This window comes from Acinonyx jubatus, chromosome E3, assembly GCF_027475565.1.
Source record: "Acinonyx jubatus isolate Ajub_Pintada_27869175 chromosome E3, VMU_Ajub_asm_v1.0, whole genome shotgun sequence".
NCBI lineage: Eukaryota > Metazoa > Chordata > Mammalia > Carnivora > Felidae > Acinonyx > Acinonyx jubatus.
This window is the reverse complement of record NC_069398.1, coordinates 22,224,024-22,236,200: the sequence shown is the minus strand read 5'-3', so window position 1 is coordinate 22,236,200 and position 12,177 is coordinate 22,224,024. Positions and strand designations below refer to the sequence as shown.

Here is a 12,177-nt window from a genome sequence, read left to right as displayed (position 1 = left end):
GGCCTCGAAAGGAGGAAAGACCACCGAGAAAACAAGCCTCGAGAGACATCTGGTGGCCTGCGGCAGTCAGGATGTAACAGCCAGGCGCCGATTCTGTCCAGCTGTCTACCTTGGATGCTGGGAGGACGTTGCCATCCCGGGTCAGGGTGTCGGCAATGTCTTCTGACTCTCAGGCTGCCTGAGTTGTCTTTTCTGCTAAGATCACCAGCGTGCCAACTCTTCTGCGTCTCCAGCCTTCCTGGAGATCTTGTTGGCATCACGGCGGGTTGGACACACGTTTGAAGTGACACGGTTATGGACCTTCTTGCATTTTGTCATTTGTAGAGGAGCTGAAGGCCCCGCTGGAAGAGTACGTCCAGAAGCGCTACCCTGGGCTGGTGAAGGTGGTACGCAACCAAAAAAGAGAGGGCCTGATCCGAGCTCGCATCGAGGGCTGGAAGGCGGCCACTGGCCAGGTCACTGGCTTCTTCGATGCCCACGTGGAATTCACAGCAGGCTGGTAGGTCACAAGCTGGACCCTGGGGGCACCCGGCACCTGCAGTAGGGTGGTCGGGAGGAGCTAGAATCTGGGAGGTGGAAACGTTGCCTGTTCCTTCTGGGGCTAGTAGAACAGTGGAGAAGGGTTGGTTGACAAAGAAGGTGAGAGCCATACTGTGGGATAAAACTGGGAAGCAGGGAGAAGTTTGCTGTCTACCCGGTTCTCTGTTGTTGTGGCCTCCACCAACCACCACCACCATCGTCATCAAAATGCCCGGTGAAGGGGCGCCTGGGTGGCTCAGTCGGTTGGGTGGCCGACTTCGGCTCAGGTCATGATCTCTCGGTCCGTGAGTTCGAGCCCCGCGTCGGGCTCTGTGCTGACAGCTCAGAGCCTGGAGCCTGTTTCGAATTCTGTGTCTCCCTCTTTCTGACCCTCCCCCGTTCATGCTCTGTCTCTCTCTGCCTCAAAAAAATAAATAAACGTTAAAAAAAAAAATTAAAAAAAAAATACCCGGTGAAAATGACACACTGATTGGACAGAACTCGAGATGATCCTTGCCAAGGGGATGAGACAGCCATGTCTCTTCTCTTCTCCCACTTTGTTTGTTCCCTTTTCTGAGGAGGATGGTTGAGTGCTATTTGGAGGGAAGAGATCCATTTATAATTCCACCTACTCGGGTAAAGCCTCCTGGAACATAAGGGATTATCTTTAACATCATTTGGAGGAAGGGAAGGGTGGATCTTTGCAAATGTGGCCCCGATGGTTTCCCAGGTGAAAAGCACAATCTAGGAGAAACTGGAGGCCACCCAGAGAGGAGAAGACTTAGGACTGCAAGAATCGTGAAGCATCAGAACGCCCAAACCTTCAGTGGGCATGCTTATGGTTGAAAAGCACGGTCATGTGGCTGTGACTGACTGCCCAATGGGAAACTGAGTCAGAGGTGAAATAACCTGGGTTCAGTTTGCTTACTTCCTAAGAAGCAGAGTCTTTAATTTCACAAACGCTGCTTGTAACCTGTGTTAACTCAGTGGCACCATCTTGAATATGATCTTGAACTTGATCTTGATCTTGAACTTGAATACCCTTCGTGGTACCAGATCGGAAGAGCCAGTGCCCCGTTGCCCATTAAACATTACAAAATCTGTTCTTCTTCATTTGCAACACATCTTAGAATCCCTTAAGGGCCGGACCAAAAGAGAATGGCTATCACTTGGGCACGTGACGATCTGCACCCTGGGATCACAGGTAACACAGGCCTGTTCAAGCGCACATGGCTGTCCATTGCCGTCTCAGGCACCAGTGTCCTGCCTGATTTTTCTGCCACCGTTAGACCCTGGTGACACACAGCTGTAGGTTTGCAGCCCTGATCTCCTCTAAGCTTCAGGGTTGTTTATCTTTTAGAGTGATGGTTGTCAGAGTGTGGTTCCCCGGACCAGCAGTGCCATTGGGAACTTGCTGGAGAGGCAGAGGTGGGGGCTCCCCTCAGACCTGTGAAATCAGAAGCTCTGTGTGGGTCCAGCACTCTGTTTTAGCCAGTGCTCCGGGGACCTCTGAGGCTCGCTCAGGTTTGAGAAGCGTTGAGCTGGAAGCCTTCTGAACAGAGGCCCTCGAATGTTCCATGTGGAACTTCTTGCCTTTATTTGCCACATCCTTGCCTCCCCGTTTCTTTTCTGTCAAAACTGGCGACTCTTCCCGCGTCCCTTTCATTGGCTCCTTCCGTCCCCATCACGTTACCCACCCGGTCAACCTCCAGCTCTGGCTGCTCTTCCCTTCTGTTTCGCCCATCTGCCCTTCTCTCTTGGCTTTGACCTCCGCTTGCCCATCCTCCGTCTTCATCACCATGCCCCTCAACGAATAGCGGGCTGCCGGAATCCTCCTTTTGACAGATGTTTCCTGGATGCCTACCACTGTCTGAAACACTGTCCTAGGCTGGGGTTGGGGTCACCAGCTGTTTGGACTGGCCTGGTGCTGAGGGATTTCCCAAAACGCAGGACTTCTAGTGGTAAAACCAGAACAGTCCCGGGCAAACTGGGACAGTTGGTCACTCGGCTGGGGTTCAGAATCTGACAAGATTCGGTATCTGCCCTCAGGTAGTCTGTAGTCTAACTGGTCTCTGTGAGAGAGAGGCTGTGGTCCTTCACACTCAGCTTCCACACGTCGTCTGCATTCTGAGACCCAAGGAGGTCTTTGTTGTGACTTTAGGTACCTTACTAAAGTCAATGGGATTGGTAATAGCGACTTTTATTTATTCAGGAAAAAAAAAAATGTTTTTTTAATGTTTATTCATTTTTGAAAGACAGACAGAGACAGAGCACAGGCAGGGGTGGGGCGGAGAGAGAGGCGGACACAGAATCTGAAGCAGGCTCCAGGCTCCCAGCTGTCAGCACAGAGCCCGACGCGGGGCTCGAACTCACCAACGGTGAGATCGTGACCCGAGCCGAAGTCAGACGCTTAACTGGCTGAGCCACCCACGCGCCCCTGTAATAGCAGCTTTTAAAACTGGCATCAGTTTTAGAATATTTGCTGAAACGTAGTTCGGAAAAGAATGGACGTTTGGGTTCAGTGGCTTATAATTTGTAACTCTAAAATGGCTCAATTCTGTACGGATTACACACATGGCCATTTACGCAAAGTCCTTCCAAGACTAAATACTTTTTGTTGAAGAAATTGGACTTTGTTCTCCCTTCTTGGAGGGCAACACTGATACTGAAGTTTGTGGAGCCTGTCACCTCATATACGTAAAATGGAAATATGACTATAGGAGACAACGTAGGAAATGAGTAATCGTGTTATTTTATTTTATACGCCAGTCTGCTTTATGTGAAAATATTAGAGGTTTGAATCAGGACTTGTGGAAACTTAGAGCACTTAAGCTGTTCACCGTAAGGGGTAAACTAGGAATTGCTCAGGGAATGGCTGGACTACTTAAGTCTGCATTTGTTACTGGGCTAATAAACACTGTTCAGACAGCCACCTAAGGAAAACTGAAATTTTGAAAAATAAGACCTGCAGATTAACAGTTGGTTGGAACGAGCGCTGGGCGTCGTATGTAACCGATGGGCCACAGGGAATCTACCCCCAAAACCAAGGGCGCACCACACACACTGTCTGTCAGCCAGTTTGCCAATAAATCACATTAAAAAGATAAAATAAAGTCTGCAGATTAGCAATCTGATCGTTGCTAAAGCGGGCCGTTTTTGTTCATGGCTTTGAGGTAGCTCGGGTGGCACCCTAGATATGCTACAGTTCCCCCTGGGTTTTTTTTTTTCTTTTCTAATATTTATCTATTTATTTTTAACATATAATGTATTGTCAAGTTAGCTAACCTACAGGGCACACTGTGGGCTCTTGGTTTTGGGGGTAGATTCCCGGGATTCATCGCTCGCTCCCTGTTTTTAAAATCCAGGAAATTAAAAAAAAAATTTTTTTTTAACATTTATTTATTTTTGAGACAGAGAGAGATAGAGCATGAATGGGGGAGGGGCAGAGAGAGAGGGAGACACAGAATCGGAAGCAGGCTCCAGGCTCTGAGCCATCAGCCCAGAGCCCGACGCGGGGCTCGAACTCACGGACCGCGAGATTGTGACCTGGCTGAAGTCGGACGCTCAACCGACTGAGCCACCCAGGCGCCCCTAAAATCCAGGAAATTTTAGTTATGGGCGACAGGTCTGGGGAACACGAAATAATTTATTATTATCTAAAACCATGGCTAGGTGGTGGGCATTTCAGCCAGAGCATTTAGGGCCGCCCAAGGGTTTGAGTGACTGCTCCCCCTACTCGGCACTGGGGTGGGACAGGGGGGTAACAGGTCACGTGGACACAGGATCGGCGGCTGCTCCACATCGATGGTTAGCTGCTGAGCTTCACTGGAGATACGCTTCTGGCTGGAAACCGCAGGAATGGCAGAACGCAGACAATTTTAAAATCTCCCGTACAAATCAATATTGAAATGAGAAATACATGTCCTAGCTCTGCAGTCTGACGTGACAGGACGCGGGACCCCGTCTAGGACGTACCGTTCTCGTGGCTCAGGGAGGAGAGCCTTGGCCGCGGCTATTAAATGTTGCTGTAGGATGTGACGTCATCTCTTCGGCTCATCGCCCATTGGCCAGAGTCGGTCACATGTCCAAGCCGACCGTTCACGGGGTGGAGGGAGGGAGTGCGCCCCTCTGCGGGCCCGGTGGTCAAAAGCGGGGTGTCTCCAGTGAGGGGTGCGAATAACTGGGAACAGGTGCACCTTCCCTCGCGGACTGGGAGGTCCCCCTGTGCAGTTCCAGAAGCGTTAGAAGAACCAAGGTCTTCTACCCTAGTGCCCAGTAACCTTCACCGGAATGCTTCTTTCCATATCCAGGCCACCAGACCAGCTGAAGGAAGCGTGGCCCAGCATAGGACACAGTGGAGCTTAGAGTTAGGGCGTGAAGCCAGACCATCCAGCTTAGAAACCCGGCTTTGCCACCGGCTGGCTGTGTGGCCTGGGGCGAGCGACTTAACCTCTCTGGGCCTCAGTTTCCTGACTTGTCAACTGCTGCTCATACTCTCTGCTTCCCAGGACCGTTGTGAGATTTCCGTCAGTCGGCTTGGCCTGCGTGGAATGTTTAGAATGGTACCTAGCATGTAGTAAGTGCTCCATAAACATCAGCTACCATTAGCCCAGTAGGAGAAATAATGTGTGTTCGAGATCAGCAAAGACAACGTGTGGACAGAGTGACTTTTGACGAGGTGGAGAAGATGGAACAAGAGCTGAGAGGAAGGAGAGAGCTTTCCCTCCAGGAGAAATCAGGGGAGGCTTCTCGGGAGAGGCGGCACTCGATCTGGTAAGACTCCATCGGCAACTAGACTTCCTGCCAGCGGCCAAGGGCATTCCCGGAGGAGAACAGCGTCGGCAGATGCTTGGAGGGGTGAAGCTCGGAAGCATATCTGAAAGCCGTGGCAAATCAGTCCCAGTTGGCTTCAGCCTGTATGGTGTGCGCATAAGCAACGGAGGCAGTAAATGGCCCAGGGTATATTTTATTGCTCGCTTTAAATAGAAAGATGAGATGAGCCAACAGGTAATTCAATAGCTTGGAAATGAAAAGAGATGGGAGGCAGGGCGAGGGTTCTCATTATTCTTCCAAATAATGCAGAGGAATGGGATTTTCACTTGACTCTTTTCCAAAGCCTTAGCTCTGTTCGAAGCAGGGAGATTAATGCCCTGGCTTACGAGGGCCATCTTTTCCTTCTGGAACATGGGAAACGGCGCTTTCCTACGTCTGCCTCGGAGACGCACACGAGCGGGGAAGTCTGACCATTTGCTTTCCCCTAAGCTAGCGGGGCTGCACCTTGGGCCTGGAACCAGGTCCCTGCCTGTCTCCCGCTGTAGCCCTGAGGGGACAGGCTAGCTGGGAGGCACGATTCTGCCTGCCTTTGCTTTTAATTAGTTCTCGCCTGCCATCGCTAACCAATTCAATTAGATCCCTTTTAAGAAATCAATTAAGTAATCAATTAAACCAACTGAAATAGTCACGCACACCGAGAAGCTAGTGAAATGCTTATTAAAACCAGGCCGTCCAGGGCAGAAGTGACCCATTTTGGGGAAGAAAATCCGGCTCCTGCAGAAGAAGCAAGGAGCGTCACCCGGAGCCCCGAGGGGGAGATGGAAACGCTAAACTCACTGGTAGCCGAGAAGGCCTTGCCTTGGCTGATGTCGTCAGCACAAAAGAGAGGCCTCGTGCTTTCCGGGGGGTACCCCCCAGATTCCGAAATCTTGCTCGGGGCCTCTCAGGCCGGGATCCCCCTTGGGCCAGGGCCCGAGCCGCCCTGTGTGCTTACAGCTGCACGACCCACCTGGGGCAGGTCACTCCCGTGCCTCAGTTTCCACCTGAGCCCCAGCCTCCCCGGGGCCCACACTTCCCCGTTCCTTCTCCATGGTGCCCGAGTCTGTGCCCGTTTGAGGGGTGGGCGTGCCTCAGGAGAGAGACTTAACTAGATCTACTTCTCTGTGTTGCAGGGCCGAACCGGTTCTGTCCCGAATCCAGGAGAACCGGAAGCGAGTGATCCTCCCGTCCATCGACAACATCAAACAGGACACCTTCGAGGTGCAGCGCTACGAGAACTCGGCCCACGGCTACAGCTGGGAGCTGTGGTGCATGTACATCAGCCCCCCGAAAGACTGGTGGGACGCCGGAGACCCCTCTCTCCCCATCAGGTCTGTGGCGGGCAAGCTCTGGGAGCCGTCGCGTCCCCAGATCCCCGGGGACACAGGAGCCCCGGGGGGGAGGGCGTCTAGGAGGGACCGCCTGGGGCAGACCGGCGGCCTACAGAAGCTGCTTTAGGACTTCAGGGTATCTTCCCATCGTGGTTTTCTGGCTGAGGAAAGACATTGCTTCTTGAGCTTAAGTTTTCAAGGGCAGCTCAGCAGACGGCAGTACGGAGAGACTGGCACGATAGGAACGTTCCCCTCCCTTTATTCTCCCTTCGGTCTTCATGTCTGGTGAGCTGTGTCCAGGAGCTGTGTGGTTCGAGAGGCGTCCATTCCTGGGGCTTCCTCGTACCTGCAACCTTCCCTCTACCCTTTTGCACGATGCAAGAATGCGTAGAAACAGACACTCTTTGTGTGACCCTGGGGCAGCTGGAGGGCCTTGGGCTGCTCCGCGTGACCCTCGCCCGGGTCCCACCCTGCTGCCCCCGGAGACAGGGAGACCAGTACCCCATGGCGCAGCCGTTGGGGGCTCGCCTCTAAAGGATGTTGAATGACGTGGGTTGACTTTGATGCCGTGTTCGTGCCCCGTGGCCGCTGTGGCAAATCTCTATCCGTGTGGTGGCAGGAAGCTCCGCAGATGTATTCCCTTCCATTCTGAAGGTCTGAAGTCCGAAATGAGCTTTACGGAGCTGGGCTCAAGACGTGTGCAGGGTGGAGGTCCTTCTGGAAGCTGTAGGGAAGAGTCCATTTTGTGCCAGCTTCTAGAGGCCCTCATTTCTCGGTTTGTGGCTCCATCACATCCCTCTTCCTCCCCTGCTGTCTTCGTCACATGCCCATCCTCTCCCTTTGGCGTTCTTGCCTTCCTTGTGATGGCATTTATGGTCCGCGCGGATAATCTGAGCTAATCCCCCTGCCCGAGGTGAATCACGTCTGCAACGTCCTTTTTCCCATATAAGGTAGCATTTACAGGCGCCGGAGATTAGGGGGTGGATTTTTGGGGGGGGAGGGGGCATCGTTCAGCCCACCACGGTTGCTCTGATTTTTAACCCAGATGATGCCTGGTTGCCGTGCGGTGCTTTCTGTGAGTGCCGCCCAAAGGCCAAACCCACTTGAAACTGTCACGGTTCTTTCTTACGTTAGAAGAGGGGGAAGAGGCTTTCCTACCTTGGCTTGGTTCTAAGGCAGTGTTTGTTGGTATAAAGGGGGAGTACCAAGAAGGAATTGTGGAACAGGATGAGAAGCTTCTCCCAAGTAGTCGTGAAGTTCTTCCTTGTGGCATTCTAAATAACTGGGAAGCCTCATGTTCCTTTACTTTCCTGCCCAAATGGAAGAGTACAGAATTGATCGCATTAGAGTGGAGCTGCCCGTGGCAGATTTGTGCCACAGCCTCGTGAGGTTTTGGGCCAGTAACTTCCTCCACCAGAGATGCCTTGTGACTCAGTTTCCATCCCCACCTAGACATTCAGTGTCCTTGTGCAATGCTTCGGGGCCACGCTCTTAGAATCCTCGCAGGTAATTATGCAGGCTCATCACTAAGGCGTTTTCTGAGAAGCAAAGCATAACCTTTGAGATAATTTAAGTTTAATGGGTGATATACCACCTCATATCCCTTAGGATGGCGACTATCAAAGAAATAAACAAGAGTAGAAAACAAGTGTTGGCAAGGATACGGAGAAATTGGAACCCCTGAGCTTTGCTCGCGGAAATACAAAACCACGTAGCCGCTATGGAAAACAGTGTGACGGTTCCTCAAAAAAATTAAAAGTAGAATTACCATGTGGTAATTTTCACATCCGGGTACATACCCCAAAGAGTTGAAAGGAGGCTCTCGAAGAGGTATTTGCATGCCCGTGTTCACAGCAGCATTTTTTCACAATAGCCAAAAGGGGGAAATAACCCAGATGTCCGCCAACAGACGAATGGATGGATTCAATGTGGTCTATACCTACAACAGAATATCATTCAGCCTTAAACAAGGAAGGAAATTCTGACGCATGCTATGGCATGGAGGAACCACGGGGACATCATGCCAAGTGAAATAGACCAGTTACCAAAGACAGATATTATACCTCATAGAAGGTACTTAGAATGGCCAAATTCATAGAGACGGGCAGTAGAAGGGGGGTTGCCAGGGGCTGGGGAGAAGCCAGGATGGGGAGTTGTTATTTAATGGTTATAGAGTTTCAGTTTTGCAAGATGAAAAGCGTTCTGGAAACTGGTTGCACGATAACTTGAATGCAATTAACACTACTGAACGGAACACAAAGGGTGCTTCATCCCTGACCCACAGGGAGGGAGGCTGACCTCCAGCCTTAACCGATAAGAGAACGGAGGTGTGATGGTGGTGTTAGCCACACAAGAGGGAAAGAAGCGGGTGCATCCTAACGCTGTAACATGCCCTGAAAACCTAGCTATTCCCCATGGATGAAAGGCGCTAGGCAAAAATGTAGCTTGTATTTTATGAGTTATGGTAACATTAACAGATGATTAATATGCACTTAAAAGAGACTCAAGAAAATAGAGTTGTGATCACGAGTCATTAATATTACATGTATCTCTGATGCCCAAAACAGAACCCAATACCGATGATCTCTTTTTAATGTATCCTAACTTACAAAATGCTTAATCTGTTAATAGTTGATGGGGATACTTAACTGTAGGAAGGAATTCTTATGGCCCTTCTGATGCTGTTAGGCAGATACGATGTGATTTCTTAAATGTTGGGACATGGTAGCTTCCCCCTCCCCACTGTGATTCTAATATTTTGATAGTAATGATTTTATTCTGGCGAAGGATGGAACGAGGAGAACATTTTCACAATCGAAATGGCATTAGACTGGATGAGGCCGTGGATACTGAATCTTCCCAGCAGACAACATAACGTAGGAGATTTTTTCCGTTAAGAAAATGTACATCCTTCGTTTTACTTCTTTCCCTTTTTCATATTTGTTTGTTTTGTTTTGTGGTTTCTCCTGCCTGGTAAACAGTTTATTTCCCAAGTTTCGGGCAAGGAGAGAGCACAGGTGCCATGAAAGAGAGCAGAGTCCAAGTGTATGAGGGGTGGGGGGTGGGGACTGAAGAGAAGGCTCACCAATAAGGAGGCAGCTGCTCTTAGCCCCGCCCTGGGGGATGGTGCTGGGCTGGGGGATGGGGACACAGGCTGGCTTTGTCAGGTCCTCAGACTTTTTTTAAATTAAAAAAATTTTTTTTTAATGTTTATTTATTTTTCAGACAGAGAAACAGAGCACAAGTGGGAGGGGGCAGAGGGAGAGGGGGAGACACAGAATCTGAAGCAGGCTCCAGGCTCTGAGCTGTCAGCACAGAGCCCGACATGGGGCGTGAGACTGTGACCTGAGCCAAAGTTGGACGCTTAACTGCCTGAGCCACGCAGGTGCCCCCGGGTCCTCAGACTTTTAAGAGAAAACACAAATCCAGATCATTGCATGAAATCTTCTGGCTTCTAAATGTTGGCCAAAAAAAAATGCCTCTTCTTCAAAGCTCTGGGAGACCTGTATCATTCCCGGGACAGCTGTGGTCCATGCTTCTCACGCTGGGGGCTGTGGGCACCGCATGACTGGGGGATTTGGGGACAGTGTTACTCAGAGTTTTAGAGCTTGAGTTAAGCCATGCAGGGTCCCGCTGTCACCTCCAATATGTCGCTGCCCTCTGCTGCTGAGATTCTCCAGTGAAAGACCTTGAGGAGCCATGAGCCAACTCTCGCCTCTCAGAGGAGGGTCTCAAATCTGTCTTAAGCCCCGATTTTTCTCCAAAGTGCCATCAAGTGCAATGTCACATCAGTAACCTATCATCAGACCAGCAGATTTTAAATGTTTTCGTGTCAAAGGCCTCTCGAATCATCTAATGAAAGGCGTAGATCGTATCAGCCCTGAACACGTACAAGCGGACAGAACTTTGCGTGCAGTTTCATGCAGTTTATGAATGCCTTAATGATCCACAGGGCTTTTATTAAGAACCACTGCTAGGTGTTTCTACTTGGCTCTCCCAGTTGGAGAGCCTCTCTTTACCGTTCTTTATCACCCACGAGACTATATGCTTTAGGAAGCCAGGACTGTGACTGGTTCACAGTTGTATCCCCAGTGCCTAATTACTCCCTTGGCACTTAGTAGGTTTGCTGGAAGTCTGTAGCGAATGAATGAATGGATGAGTGACATCTGAGGCTCCGAACGGCGATCAGGGCTAGCGATTAGATAGAGACTGGGATTGCCCAGAGGTCCCTTAGAGAAAGACAAGGAGAGCCCCAATATTTCTGGGATGGAGGGAACCTACGTAAGAGCAACCAGCAAGTGATGATGAATGGTCAGAGAGGTAGGAGGATGATCCGTGGAGTCCAAGACTTAAGACCAGGAAGACCGGAAGCACCATTGGGCTTAAGGGGTCCACTCATCACAGCCTTGGTGAAACCATTTTAAGGGACTCTTGGAGTCTGAAGCCAGTTGGCCGTGTATGGAGGAATGAATGGGATATGGAGGAGTGGTGGGGGGCGTGGTTTGAGAGCAGATTATGCTTTTGAGATGTTTGGGGTAGACTCAGAAAGGTGAGGCGTAGAAACTATGGAGGCGGGTAAAGATCAAGTGATGTGTAGTTTATTTATTTACTTATTTTTAAAACGTTTATTTGTTTATGAGACAGAGTGGACAGGAGAGGGGCAGAGAGAGAGAGAGAATCCCAAACAGACTCTGCAGCATCATCTCAGAGCGCCACGCAGGGCTCGAACTCACCAACCGTGACATCACGACCTGATCCAAAATCAAGAGTCAGGCGCTTAACTGACTGAGCCACCCGAGCACCCCTCTTCGTCCTTTTTAATCATGACCACCTTTAAAGTGGCCGCAGGCCAGCATTCCTTCTGCATCCCGTATCTGGTTTCCAGGATTCACACACCTTAGTCCTGCATGGGAGGGAAGAGGCGACTTCCCCCCACACAAGGCTCCCTCTACTTCACAGGCCACTCTCCCTTTGCTAAGCCCGAGTCAGGCGGCAGTGAGGATGTTTCTTGTTGCCAGAAGCATTCACCGCCGGGCTTGGGGACCGATGGTAGGATCCCCATTCGCTCCGGGGAGCACTTCACTCCAGGGAGCCTCTTCTGACACAGTCCTCTTCCTAAACTCCACTTGCTCGTCAGCTGTTTCTTGAACTTCCTGCTTGATCTCCTTGAATATGACATCTGTTGTCTGAACACCCTCTTCCCGAATGAGGACGCGAAGAGTGCTATTTTAACACAGTACGAACAGTTGAGGGCACCGAGCAAGGGGAGGGAAGGTCTGAAGGCATCGGAAGGAGGCAGGGGGGCTGGTTGGGAACGAAGGACCCCGCAGAGCGGCGAGGAGGTCAGGTCCAGGACATGAACCGTGGTTTGGTCTTGAAGAGAAGAACAGTGAGCTCATGCTTTGTGACCCACATTTTCTTCAGGAAAGAGGAGGAGAAATCATCCTTAAGAGTGAGAGCTAGGCGGGGTGCCTGGGTGGCTCAGTCGGTTAAGCCTCCGACTTCCCCTCAGGTC

At 50.8% G+C, this 12,177-nt stretch overlaps 1 protein-coding gene across 3 annotated transcripts in view; it reads left to right on the top strand.

Annotated features, from left to right (window-relative positions):
* GALNT17 (polypeptide N-acetylgalactosaminyltransferase 17) overlaps positions 1-12,177 on the top strand; it is a 439,855-nt gene that overhangs the window by 228,755 nt on the left and 198,923 nt on the right. For all 3 annotated transcript variants that reach the window (XM_015069888.3, XM_053213855.1, XM_053213856.1), the window contains 2 exons: positions 325-499; positions 6,465-6,662. In XM_015069888.3, the coding sequence (XP_014925374.1) occupies positions 325-499; positions 6,465-6,662 (373 nt within the window). The remainder of the gene's footprint in view (positions 1-324; positions 500-6,464; positions 6,663-12,177) is intronic.